The sequence below is a fragment of the Monomorium pharaonis genome, chromosome 3 (genome assembly GCF_013373865.1).
Source record: "Monomorium pharaonis isolate MP-MQ-018 chromosome 3, ASM1337386v2, whole genome shotgun sequence".
Classification (NCBI taxonomy): domain Eukaryota; kingdom Metazoa; phylum Arthropoda; class Insecta; order Hymenoptera; family Formicidae; genus Monomorium; species Monomorium pharaonis.
The window spans coordinates 4505859-4517880 of NC_050469.1; the positions used below are offsets into that span (position 1 = coordinate 4505859).

Below are 12022 nucleotides of genomic sequence, written 5' to 3' on the forward strand. Positions count from 1 at the left end.
TACTGCAACAATTTCTCTTTATATATTTTGAATAAATATATTATTTTATAATAAAACTTTTTTTATTATAATTTATTATATTTTTTATAAATTTTATAAATTTATTCTTGTGTGATAGGCCGTTTTATCCCTGTATCTCTTCGCTCTATTTTACAGTGTCGCTACATTTTTATAAATGATATTCGATGTAACAAATATTTCATAATTATGAATTGAGAACCTATTAGAGATTACTTTGGTAAATATAATCTTTTCAATAAAAAATATTGACTATAACAAAGTTATTGTACATAAAATGAGTAATTATAATATTACCATTTCCTTTATATTTGCTAATATAATCAATATAGGAAAGAGTTGCTATATAAACGTGCATGTTGGTTTCTCAAATAATACCTCTTTATATTTTACATTTTTATTTAATATAAGCAACAGTTAATGACAAAAATATAAAGTCAGTAATAATAATAATATAGACAAAATGTTATAAATTACATCTCCTGTTTTGTATGCACTAACAACACATTAAAAAAATTAAATACAGTTAAAGTTAGTTTTTATCAACTTACGTAGTTAATAACGTAATTATGGATAATGTAATTTTATATTAAATTTTTTATAAAAAAAGATTTATCGTAGGAAATTTTATATTCACTGCATATACATATTTCCAACTATTATAAAAATTCGCTATTTTATATAATCTATCAAGTTTTCTAAATTTTATACTACAAATTTTATCCCAATAAATGGTGTAAGATTAATAAATGATAATAAAACTATATAATAATCAATATAAATGAAAATATGTCAATTAATAAATAAAATAAAATAAAAATAAATTTAAATCAGTTTCATTTCAATTAGATTTTTAACTTTTCACTATCGTTATTTATAAATTATTAAATACTTCATCTTTTTTAAATAAATTATTTAGACGACCGATTGACCAGTAATAAATTAATTTGGTGAAACATTGTTATAATAGGTACCTGAAATATTAAACTACAATTTCCAACGTTCATTTGCATACTGATCAGTACCAAATGGGAAACATAATAAAAAATAACTTAAATGGTACGCGTTCGGCAACTCTCCCCTAAGTTAATCACATAATTAAATGTATATAATATATTAAACATCCGCATCGGTAGGCAATTATTTCAAATAAATTTTACATCTTGGAACACATAATGTACTCCATAGCAATTTCACTTCGTAACTGCCATAGCTCTATATGCAAACATAAATTTTGCGCGTTACGTCTTCCTTTACCGCATACAGAAGTACGTGAGTATATAAAAGCGCGATAAGCGCTAAGGAGAAAGAATCGCATCCACTAAAAGAGGCACAATAGTCATTCCAGAGAAATCGGTTCGTCGTAGCATGAAAGCCTCGATTGCGGCTTTGATTCGGCCATTCGTTGAAAATCGGTCGCTTCTTTTAAAAGTTTTCTCGCGACGCAAAGGGTTACATAGTTACTTTCTTACCTCGGCATCGGAAACGGTCCTCTCCGCCAAATTGCGAACTTTGCAGTGCAGGAAGGCGGTGCCGCCCAATTGCACCGTGACGTTAGAAACGGTGTTGTTGTCGTTCGCCTCGTTCACTCTCTGCAGCTCGTCGAGATTGCTGAACCAAAGGGCCCTCCAATCCGACGGGATGTTGTAGGGCACGCGTCGATCTGAGAGAAGAGAGATGACCAGTGGGTATAATCACGGTAATTTAATTAAGTCGATTGTCTTGGCGAGGGGGAGAAAAGTCGACAAACGACGCCGCAATTATCCGGTCGGGGGCTATCGCCGGCCATGCCGCCGCCGGCAGCGAACTTTTTTATCGGGGGGGGGGGGGGACAAAGAAAAATAGAAGTTATAAAGGCACAGTGGAAACGCCGGGAGGAAAACAAACGCGGAACCGAGTCCTGAATTCCGCTTGTTTTACCCCCGACCCTCGTGAATTAGAAACTACTTTCCACGGCTCGGGCCCTTTCTGAATTACCTTGTTATTAAATTTTTTAGGAAGACGACCCGTGCTCCCGCGCGCGCTCCGCTCATTTCTTTCGATGTAAATCACCTAGGGAAATGTGCTGTGCGAGTTATGGGGCAGTTTGCACATCGCCATAACGATGTCTTGCGGCATTATTTGGACAGCATATATATATAAAGGCGCGCTGCGAAATATATATGTATATTCCGACAAGTTTACAGCAAACAGGAATAGTATTGTTATCAAACATGGTATTGGTCGTTAAATTACACTAATAATTTAATACCCGTGCAAAACAGCTAGCGACAGAATAAAATCTGATTTTTACATTAGCATTGATTCTTATGATGACACTGCGTTTTTCTTTGCCTATTAAACATGATATGGTTAGCCAAGAGAAGTAATGTTTTGATTGCGATCGTTTGAATAATTAGAGCGCACGTTTCATCAACCACCGACGGATAAAACTCCACGATATTTGTGATGCAGCCGAAAGAGCGAAGAAACTTTTTTTCTTCAAATGCGCGCGTGTGCGCGCTTTGTTAAAATTTTCACGGATACGACCTATTTCCGGGCACAGCGCAGGTGATTTAGGATGTTTGCCCTCGACAGCAGATTACGATTCAAGGAGACTGCGCCGCTGGTGTGGCGAGCCCAAATGTGCCTGCTTCTCGTCCTGACCTCATTTGAATAATCCATGGATACGTAACGGACATACATGCCTTTTACGCCGTGCGAACGCGTCCGTATAAAAAAAGGAGGAAGAGGAAAAAAAAGATACGCGTGGCGGGGCGCATACGCGATGCGCTCTCGAAAATGCGACCGTCCGCGTCGCATTCACAAAACTTTATTCATGTTACCCTCGGAATTACTATGGTCCGAATCCTTCAGCATTCGTGTTTTTGTGCGGAAAAAAAGGAAGTTTACGAATCTTGGACAGAGAGAGAGAGGGAGAGGGAGAGAAAGAGAGAGATTGTGGAATTTAATCGAATATAAAATGTGTGTAAATATTTTCATTACCTTAAGAGAAAAAAAAAACTACATTATCTCATCTTTCACATACATATTCAAATAAGCCAGATCACATATTCCACTTTACTATTACTTATAGCATATAATATTTGGATATATTCTGATTTTTTTCAAATTTTATTAAACTTATAATTATTCAATTAGATGAATTAAGAAACTAGGTTTTTTTCAGATAAAAAAATTTAAAAACTTTAAATATTTAATTTATTCAAATTGATCTAATAACTCAGATATTGACATCTTCGACAAGTAAAAATCTGATTTTTCATAAGTCCCAAATAGGAAATCAAATAATCATCTTTAGTAAGTAATTATTCATATTTATAAAATTATAATGTCGAGAAATATACGTCTCACTTATAAAAGAGTAACGTTAAGAAATAAGATCTATCGACAGAAGGAACTGTATAAATGGAGGAAGGAATTCCAATATCACTTTGTTTAATTGAGCTGTACGTAGGATAAAATGTGAATCTCTGCCATCGTGTCGAATGTAATAAAAACAGAAGAAATATCTTTTTACTTCTGATTCCCTTTTCGTCTTATGTTACTCATTCTATTGTTGTTCGTATAAAATCGAAAGTCTATTATAAAATGGCAGAGTAAAAATCGCTGCTCCGTTAAGTGCATTCAACGAAGAGCGTCGGGAATAAGATGCTCTGACGCATAACGTATCCGTGTAAATATCTTTAATTCACGAAAAACAGGATGCACTAGAAGGAAAATTCAACTTGTGCGCGAGGAAGAAGACATCCATGCTATACCGCTCTCATGTGGGTCTTCCTTTCATCGGGGATTCGATTCGGCTGCGGAAAAGTTCGGCATTCTAAACGCCTTGCGTTTCTCGATTCTATCTTTTGTGTGTGTGTGTGTGTGTGTGTGTATTTTGAATACATATGTGTATACACACACACACACACACACATATGATATATTCGATATATATATATATATATATATATATATATATATATATATATATATATATATACGTAGATGGTGGCAAATCGAGTTCGGGAAACCTGAAAGTAGCGAGCGCGTGTTTGACCGCTACTCGTATTCATCAAAGTATCGAGGAAACTGAAATACCAGGGGCTTCCATGAACGCCAAATTTCGGAAAGTCCTTTAACCACTCGTAAAAAGAAGTGGCAAAGTAAATACACGGTAAATTTAATCGGGACATAAAGTAAAACAAAGTTAAACGGGAAGTTTGTTAAATGCGTTATTTTTAATGAGAAGGCGAGAAAAATATATTTCCGAGAAAAATATATTTCCGAGAAAAATATATAGAGTAATACTTACATAGATATAGTGAAAACTTAATTTATCAAATATTATTTATTATGTTAAAAAAAATATAGTACACCAATAAAAACTTGTACTATTTACTATTATAAAAAATTTAGATATACAAAATATTTATTTTCTTGTATTAAAAAAAATTAAACATTCTTCTGCTTTGTTTTCTTCTAAATATTCCACATAAGGAACATAAGGCGCATAAAAAATAATTTACAATCTCTTAAAACGTCAAACTAACATAATACAAAAGCATGAGCAGTGATTGCCAGGAAGTTACCTTTACTCTATTTTTTCTGACTTCTGCGGCGTAAATAGCGGATTATTGCCATATTAAAAGGCCACGTGATCAGTGATTCAAAGTCCGAAACTGCTAGTTCTTTTGCAAATACACGCACATGTAGTTAATTTGCAATCTAACTCTGCTAATCTCATTCTAAACAACGTATAGTGTTTATTTACAGACTTCCATGTTGTACTGCATATCGTGTCAGTTACTCAATTTCGCGTGCATTGAATGTTGCACTTGTTTCACGATAACGAAGTTTCAACACTTTATTTAACTGGAAGCGACGCAAATTATTTAGATCGAAGCATCAGGTACTCGCTGCCGCGAGTTTCCGCCGATGCAACAACGTTCCGTTGTCTAATTTAATGCCAGCAAACATCATTGTACGCGGCATAATGAATGAAAATAATTAATTACAAACGCCACGCTAATGCAGAGTACACGATTGTTGCAGACTCCGTGTTCTCTGCATCCATCATGTAATAATCCCCACGGTAAATTATCAGGTAGATTATGGAATGCAGATGTGTGTGTTTGTGTGTGCGCGCGCGCGTCGAGCATTGAGGAATTCACTTTTCGTTTCGAGCACTTCAAAGATTCGTGGCAATGAAAACTGGTTCCATTGCTGTATTCTCAATCCTTCCTCTGGATAAAATTCTTTCCATTAACACAAATCTAGTACGGAGGTTTTTACACAGTTCACCATTCGTTGATTAGTTGGGTGTTGCACTCCATAATGAACATCTCTAAAAACCAAATATCTAAAATCCTTTCTAAAAGACAATAAAATTCCATACGCAAGAAAACATTTCTTCATGTTCCAATAAAAAGTGATTTAGATGTGCGTTTTTGATACGATATATCACTAGATTATTTGGATACTATATTTGGTAATTTAATTAATAGGTCAACTTAATTATTAAATTAAGAATGTTTACACAGCTTACTGAGAAATATTTTAAGATGTCAAGTAATCTGTGTCGATGTATGTGCTCTAATGGATTATTTAATATATTAAATAATTAAATAATTAAGTAAGATTTAATTATTTATTGTACATTCAAATTTCCCGTGAATCTTAACAACAATGAAACTAAAATACTCCGCGCTGGAAAAACTAGAAGAATAATTGATAATAGCTGGACAAGCGCAAATAGATGACAGAAATCATCTTTATCTACAGTGACATAGAAAAAAATAGAAAGAAGAATGAAAGATAGATTTATTCCTATTTTTATTTGGCTATTGTATGATATATTGCGCACGATCTGACTTGTCAGTCGGTTATCCATGTTTGAAAGCATAATGGAGGCCTCTAGAAAACAAAGGGATGCGCGTTCTGCCATAGTAAAAGGGGTAAGTGGGCCGCTTGCGCGCGCGAGCGCGTGGATGTATATACGCAGACAGAAGCAATCGGGGGCGCCGAATTCCTGAAAAACACGTTCGCTTGGCTGCGGACAAAGGATCCGCGCGCGTGCGGCTGAGCGCTTCACGGGCACGCTTTGTGTGCTCCCGTGCTTATTTTATCGAACGTGTAATTTAGCCCTGCTGACTCCGTGCACGCTCTCTCTCTCTCTCTCTCTCTCTCTCTCTCTCTCTCTCTCTCTCTATCTATCTATCTCTCCCTTTCCGGACGCTAGAAGCTCAGCTTGTTAGTGTTTGGTCGATTTTGGGCCGCGTCGTCCCAACAAGAATGGAGCACAAAGTCATCGTCCGAAGCGTTATCTCGATTTTTATCGAAATTTTCAATTTAGTTCGAAAAAAGAAATCTTATAACATATTTTGCAAAAAGATGGCAAAAAGAAGAAATTGCCTCGGAGAGGCGTCAAGTTCTTTCGTCGTCAAGATTACGTCCGACGATCGGAATTCAAAATATAGAATCCGCTTCGCGTGATAGCCCCTCTTGCTTGTTAGGAAATCAATAAATGGTTTCGTGCATCTGACAGAATATTTTTTTCCTTCTGTTTCGTGTCGATTCGTTCAATCGACTACGTTCCATCGATGTCGACGAAGTGAGACGACGAACGAGCGAGAAAAAGTTGCATGATGAGAAAGGGAAAAAAAAACGGGAGAAAGAAAGCGAGAAAGAGAAAGATCGAGCGTGACGAAGGTGCAACGAGAAGCAAAACGAGAGTAAAAGCAGCAAAACGGAAACGAGGAGAAAAGATAAGGCGAAGGGTTAGTCTCGTCAATCGAGGGCACGAAGAGAACGGGGGTGAATGGAGTGGCGAGGACGTGAAAGAGTGGCGAACGGAAGTGAAAGAGAGACAGAGAGAGAGAGAGAGAGGCAAAGAGCGCTTCAGACGTTGGCAAGGAGGAGCCCGTATGTATAACAGCAACCAAAATGCTAGGCTACATCAGGGCATTACGTCTGGCCTATCCGCCGCCTTAAACGTGTAGCCCGGCGCCACCACCTGCATACATACATGTAGTTTGCATAGAAATGGCACACGTCATCCCGCAACGCGGTGGCGGTCTTTGCTTTATAAGGCAGTGTGCTCCGCGCAGATTACTATTCACCAGCTCTCCCGGCCCATCCCGGGCTGGCCGAGGTGACCGTCGAATATCCGAGACAGACAGTATATATTCTTCGAGGCCATCCGCACGGCTCTCTCTCTCTCTCTCTCTCTCTCTCTCTCTCTCTCTCTCTCTCTCTCTCTCTCTCTCTCTCGCCCTCTCGATTCTCTCGCCTTTATATCTCGGTCGTTCGCGACGGGTGATTTTCGGAGCGACGTGTTCCGCGTCGCATTCCCGTCACGCAACGTCGCTCAGGTGTTTCGATTTTTCATTCGGCTCGCGCGATCTCAATACGATCGAACCTCCGGATGGCTGGAAATTAGGACGCGTCGATCCCGATCTCGAGATGACAACCAGCATTTATCCGACAACTTAATGAGGAATTGATTGAAATAATAAGTCCGTCAGCGTCAATACGATCAGATTGAAATTTTTTAATTAGTGAAGACGAGATCGTTTTTTTTTGCCAGCGGAAAATGTTCGAGAGATTATTGTATTATACGTCCGTGTTAATTGCAATTTTCTCCATAATTCAGTCTATAAAATAATTTTGGAGAAATAATTACAATAAAAAAATTTCATTTCAAGATAAATAGTAGTTTATCACTTGTGAAATTTAAAAGCTATAATTCGACTGCCAATACATTTCTTTTGTCAAAGAAATATCAAGATAATATAATAGAAATCTTTATAGAACTTTATATTTGTGCTTCAGCTGTAATCCGATACATTCTGCGACGTGTAAAATATGTAGACGTGACAACGCACTTTAGAAGGATATTTTCTCGGTTCTTCTCTTCCTCAGTTCAGAGGTGCGACGAACGAGATAGCCGAAGAAAAATGCGATGTTCTTCTTGAAGCATACGGCGTATGAAAAAGACCCGTCTGTAAAAGACGCGGTGTATACGTGTCTGTGTTTTTCATTCGCCCACGCGATTGCGTTCGAGGATGAATGAGGCATATAAAACACACAGTAGATACGGGCTGTTCTGGTCAGACTAAGTGGAAGTGATTTACCACCGTCGCAAACCGATAAATTAGACATTTTTTGAAATTGTGACCGACGGTGATAACGATTCTTCCGGGTAATTTTAGAACAGCGAAGCCGTTCATTTCAAGACTCACATTACTTTCTCTCCCATCGAAATCCCGGTCATCGCTCTTTGCGCGTTACGCAAGCTTTTAGCCCAGACTTTTGCAAAAGTCTGCGTCTGACGAACGTTTAAAATTTTGTGCGGCACAGATTATCGTTTGAGTATGATGTCCAGCATGACGCCGTTTGACAATAGATATAAACGTTTATGAGAAAAGTTGAATTGTTGACCAATACTTAAACAGTCCTGAGTAAAGAGCAAAGATTCGCGCGGAGTATACGGACTCTGGAAAGTACTCCTTGACAACGTTTTCTACTTGTGGAAGAGAAAAGGATCTATCTTTAAACGGAAATTTAAAAAAAAAAGACCCCCAGCGGTGAATCGCGTTCAACTTTCAACGACGAGCAATAGTTTGCTCGAGAGTAAATGTACGTCACAAATCAATGATTGTCATGGTACTTTCTTACGTAAAAAAAAAAAATCCGTTGTCCGAAAGAACAACGGTGTTTTCAACAACATGCGTAAAACATTTTAATGAACTAAACGTAATGTAATATATGCGAATAAAAACCTACAGCCATTGAATTGGTAATACATGCTAATGAATTTTCTTTGATCTGTACTTCGCTCGAGAAAAATCACCAATTGAGGCAAATTGTTTCGTCGTTCTCGATGAACGCGAGATTTTTTCCCGTTACGACAATCGACGTAGAAACTTGGTGATTAAGACATGTTGCTGTTGCCCGCTGGGCAACAATTATTTCTCTTGTCAATGTTCGTAAAAAGGGAAAAGAAAGAAAAGAATTCACTATAAAACTGAACAATGCCTGTTTCGCTTGTAAATTCGATAAATTCAAATATACCGCATTTGTATGACGAATTTTATCGCATTGTCACATACAATTACAATGATGTCAGGCCGTTGTACGTTTCCTCTATCAGACTATACAACTACGTAAACATTTATCGAGTAAATGTATTCCTTGATATTTCCCTTTTAAATCTTTTCCACATGGATAGAATGATTTTGCTAAAGTATCTAAAAATTTAATTGGAATCTAAAAATTATTTTGTTAAACTATCGAAATAATTATGCAGGAAGCTCAAATTGTTTGCTAGATTGTACAATTGTTTGTAACGTTATGCTTTTGCTCATCATGCTTAAAAATCTTTTACAATTATTTCGATGGCTCGCTAAATTTTTTTTCAAATCTGTATTTAGATGAATATTTAGATACTTTAATCTTTCTCTTTGCGCAAAAGAAATTATTGAGTGTTATCGTATATTATATTTTGCCGTAATTTACTTTTGAAATTATTTCTATAAAGATTCGTATAAATAAGATTGCTGAAAACTGTGTGTCAATTAATCTTAATTTAAATTAAAAATTAAATAGCATTTGTGTATATATTGTATTATATATATGTATATATATATATATATATATATATATATACGTACAAATTATTTACTTCTTATTTGTCTTTAATTAGATATAATTACATTTTAGATATAATTATAATACAATACATTTTCTTCATTAAAAATTAAATAAATTAAAATTTAAAATATAAAGTATAAAAGGATTTTTTTACATTAGAATCCTTATAAAAATATTTATTCTAAAAATAAATTACCGCTTTTCAATTGTTAGATCATCAACTGTCTGGCAAGTACATCTCTCATCTAATTATCTGGCATTATATTTATCATTTAATGATTGATATCGTTTCACTTTCTTATCGGTCGATGTAGGTGAATGTTCATTAATGCCGCGGTGCATGGACTGCAAAGCAAGCGTGCCGTCGGATAACCGCAACAATGCGCGCGCGTATTACTCGGTCCTTTCGTTATGCGGTTGTGCCATCATCGTCTCTGCGGCACGTATAGCTGGCTTTTATACATCAGATAATCCTACGGATAAGCTATCAACCCTTATGCTGGAAAGTAGGAGAGTCAAACTTAATAAAGCTGAATGGCGAATGGTTTCCCTCGGCTGTAAGATTAGAAGCACGGAAATGAATGCAAAGTAGAATGTATCAACAATGGGGCGAAATCATCGCAAATTGAAAGCTTTACTTTGCATTCAATTTATGCAGAATCGTAAGTATGTTTTAAAATTTTGCGAGAGCGTTCTATACAGATAAAAAATAAGAAAAGAGTATTCCTATAGACGTTAGGCCAAAAATTTCCATAACTTTGTTAATTCCATAACACACAACATGCTCACAAAATTTTATAATGTATTTACAAGTTTTCTGTATTATTGTATTATATTTTTATTTTTTATTATTTCTTACACAAGTTTTCTTCGTTTAGTTTCAACAAATTTTATTTCGTTATACGCTCAACAAATGTCAAACTGTCAATCTAACATTATCAATTTTCAATTTAACTGTTAAAAATTAATTAAATGTTCAAAAAGGGTAAACTAATCAATTCAACCATTCATTTACATATTACAACAAAAATAGAAGATCTAAAAAAATACATAATTATAAATTTAAGTAATTCTTAAAAAATTACTAACTAGTTATTTTGACTGCCTTGGTAGTTATAATATTAAAGATAAACATATAAACAATGCAAAAATAAAAGTTTTAAAAATTTCTTTAGACTAGAGTAATGACTTATGAATTCCTACAATAAATTTTATTACTATTAATTTATATCGCTTAAAACATGGACTAAAATTCCAGAGTCGATCGCAGTGAAAACATTGTAAGCATGTAAATCCTTAATGATCTGTTGTTAAGCAGTTTCCGCAGTTTTCAAAGCGTAGGAAGGTTAATCTTTCAGTTACGGTCGCACGGGCAAATGAGACTACGAGCCGACAAGTGCAGCCTTAATTAAAGGAGGTCGACGACAGCAATAATGAATACTTGTAAATGCGAGTACTCCTTCACGACGGCGCTCCTCATGCGAAATAGTACAAATCGCGCTCTCGTAACGAATGTCACGATAATTCTACTTTTTTTTTTTTACTCTGTTCTCCTCAACTATAACGGCATTATAAGTATCGTGCGACACGCGAGCGATGATTTACCGCGAATGACGTTAACTGAGCGGCTTCGCACCGGCTCGCGAACAGGTGTAATTATTGCGACGCTCGACGGTAACGAGACAACAATTGAAGTGCGGTAATGTAACGAAGTTTCGCGCGGCCAGGATTGTTTCGCGATGCGTGCTGGCGTTTGACGAACGGTCTTTTAATATCTCGCCGGTGAGCGACAGCGCGCCCGTGGAGGGGTGGGGGGAAGAGATACGGGGTAGACACGGAAAAAAACCGGTGAAATGGATGGATAAGCGCTCACCAGTTATGTGGAAATTAAATTCCCCGCGCGTATTAACGCCCGCGCCCGGCTCGGGCTATCCGATTTTTCAAGTTTCACGTTTTTCGCGCGACAAGCGCATAAATAATAGCCGCCTGTTTATCCTACGGCGAATCGAAATCAACGAATGGAAATTCGCATCGTTTGCGCGTTGTAATTCCCTGAATGGAGATACATAAGTGAGAAACGGGGGAATAATAGTTGAGCCGTTTAAAACGTTCGGTGCTGCGGTGGCGCGAGAAAGATTTATCGAGCATTATTACTTTTTCATATTTAAAATAACAATGGTTTTAATAATTTCTCAATTGTATGTGTGCGTGTGTGATCAATCGCGATGTGCATGGAAGATTTATCGAATATTATTACTTTTCGCTCTGATGGCGTAGCGGGCTTTGATAATTTCTCTCGATTTGACGTAACAGCCGAGCTCCGAGCACATTTCGCCGTTACTTCATCAAGATCACTTTGTTACGT

At 36.5% G+C, this 12022-nt stretch overlaps 1 protein-coding gene across 3 annotated transcripts in view; it reads right to left on the reverse strand.

Moving 5' to 3' along the window:
* Positions 1-12022, reverse strand: part of LOC105837291 (zwei Ig domain protein zig-8) — a 296303-nt gene that overhangs the window by 124024 nt on the left and 160257 nt on the right. For all 3 annotated transcript variants that reach the window (XM_036285010.1, XM_036285011.1, XM_036285009.1), the window contains one exon: positions 1491-1681. In XM_036285010.1, the coding sequence (XP_036140903.1) occupies positions 1491-1681 (191 nt within the window). The remainder of the gene's footprint in view (positions 1-1490; positions 1682-12022) is intronic.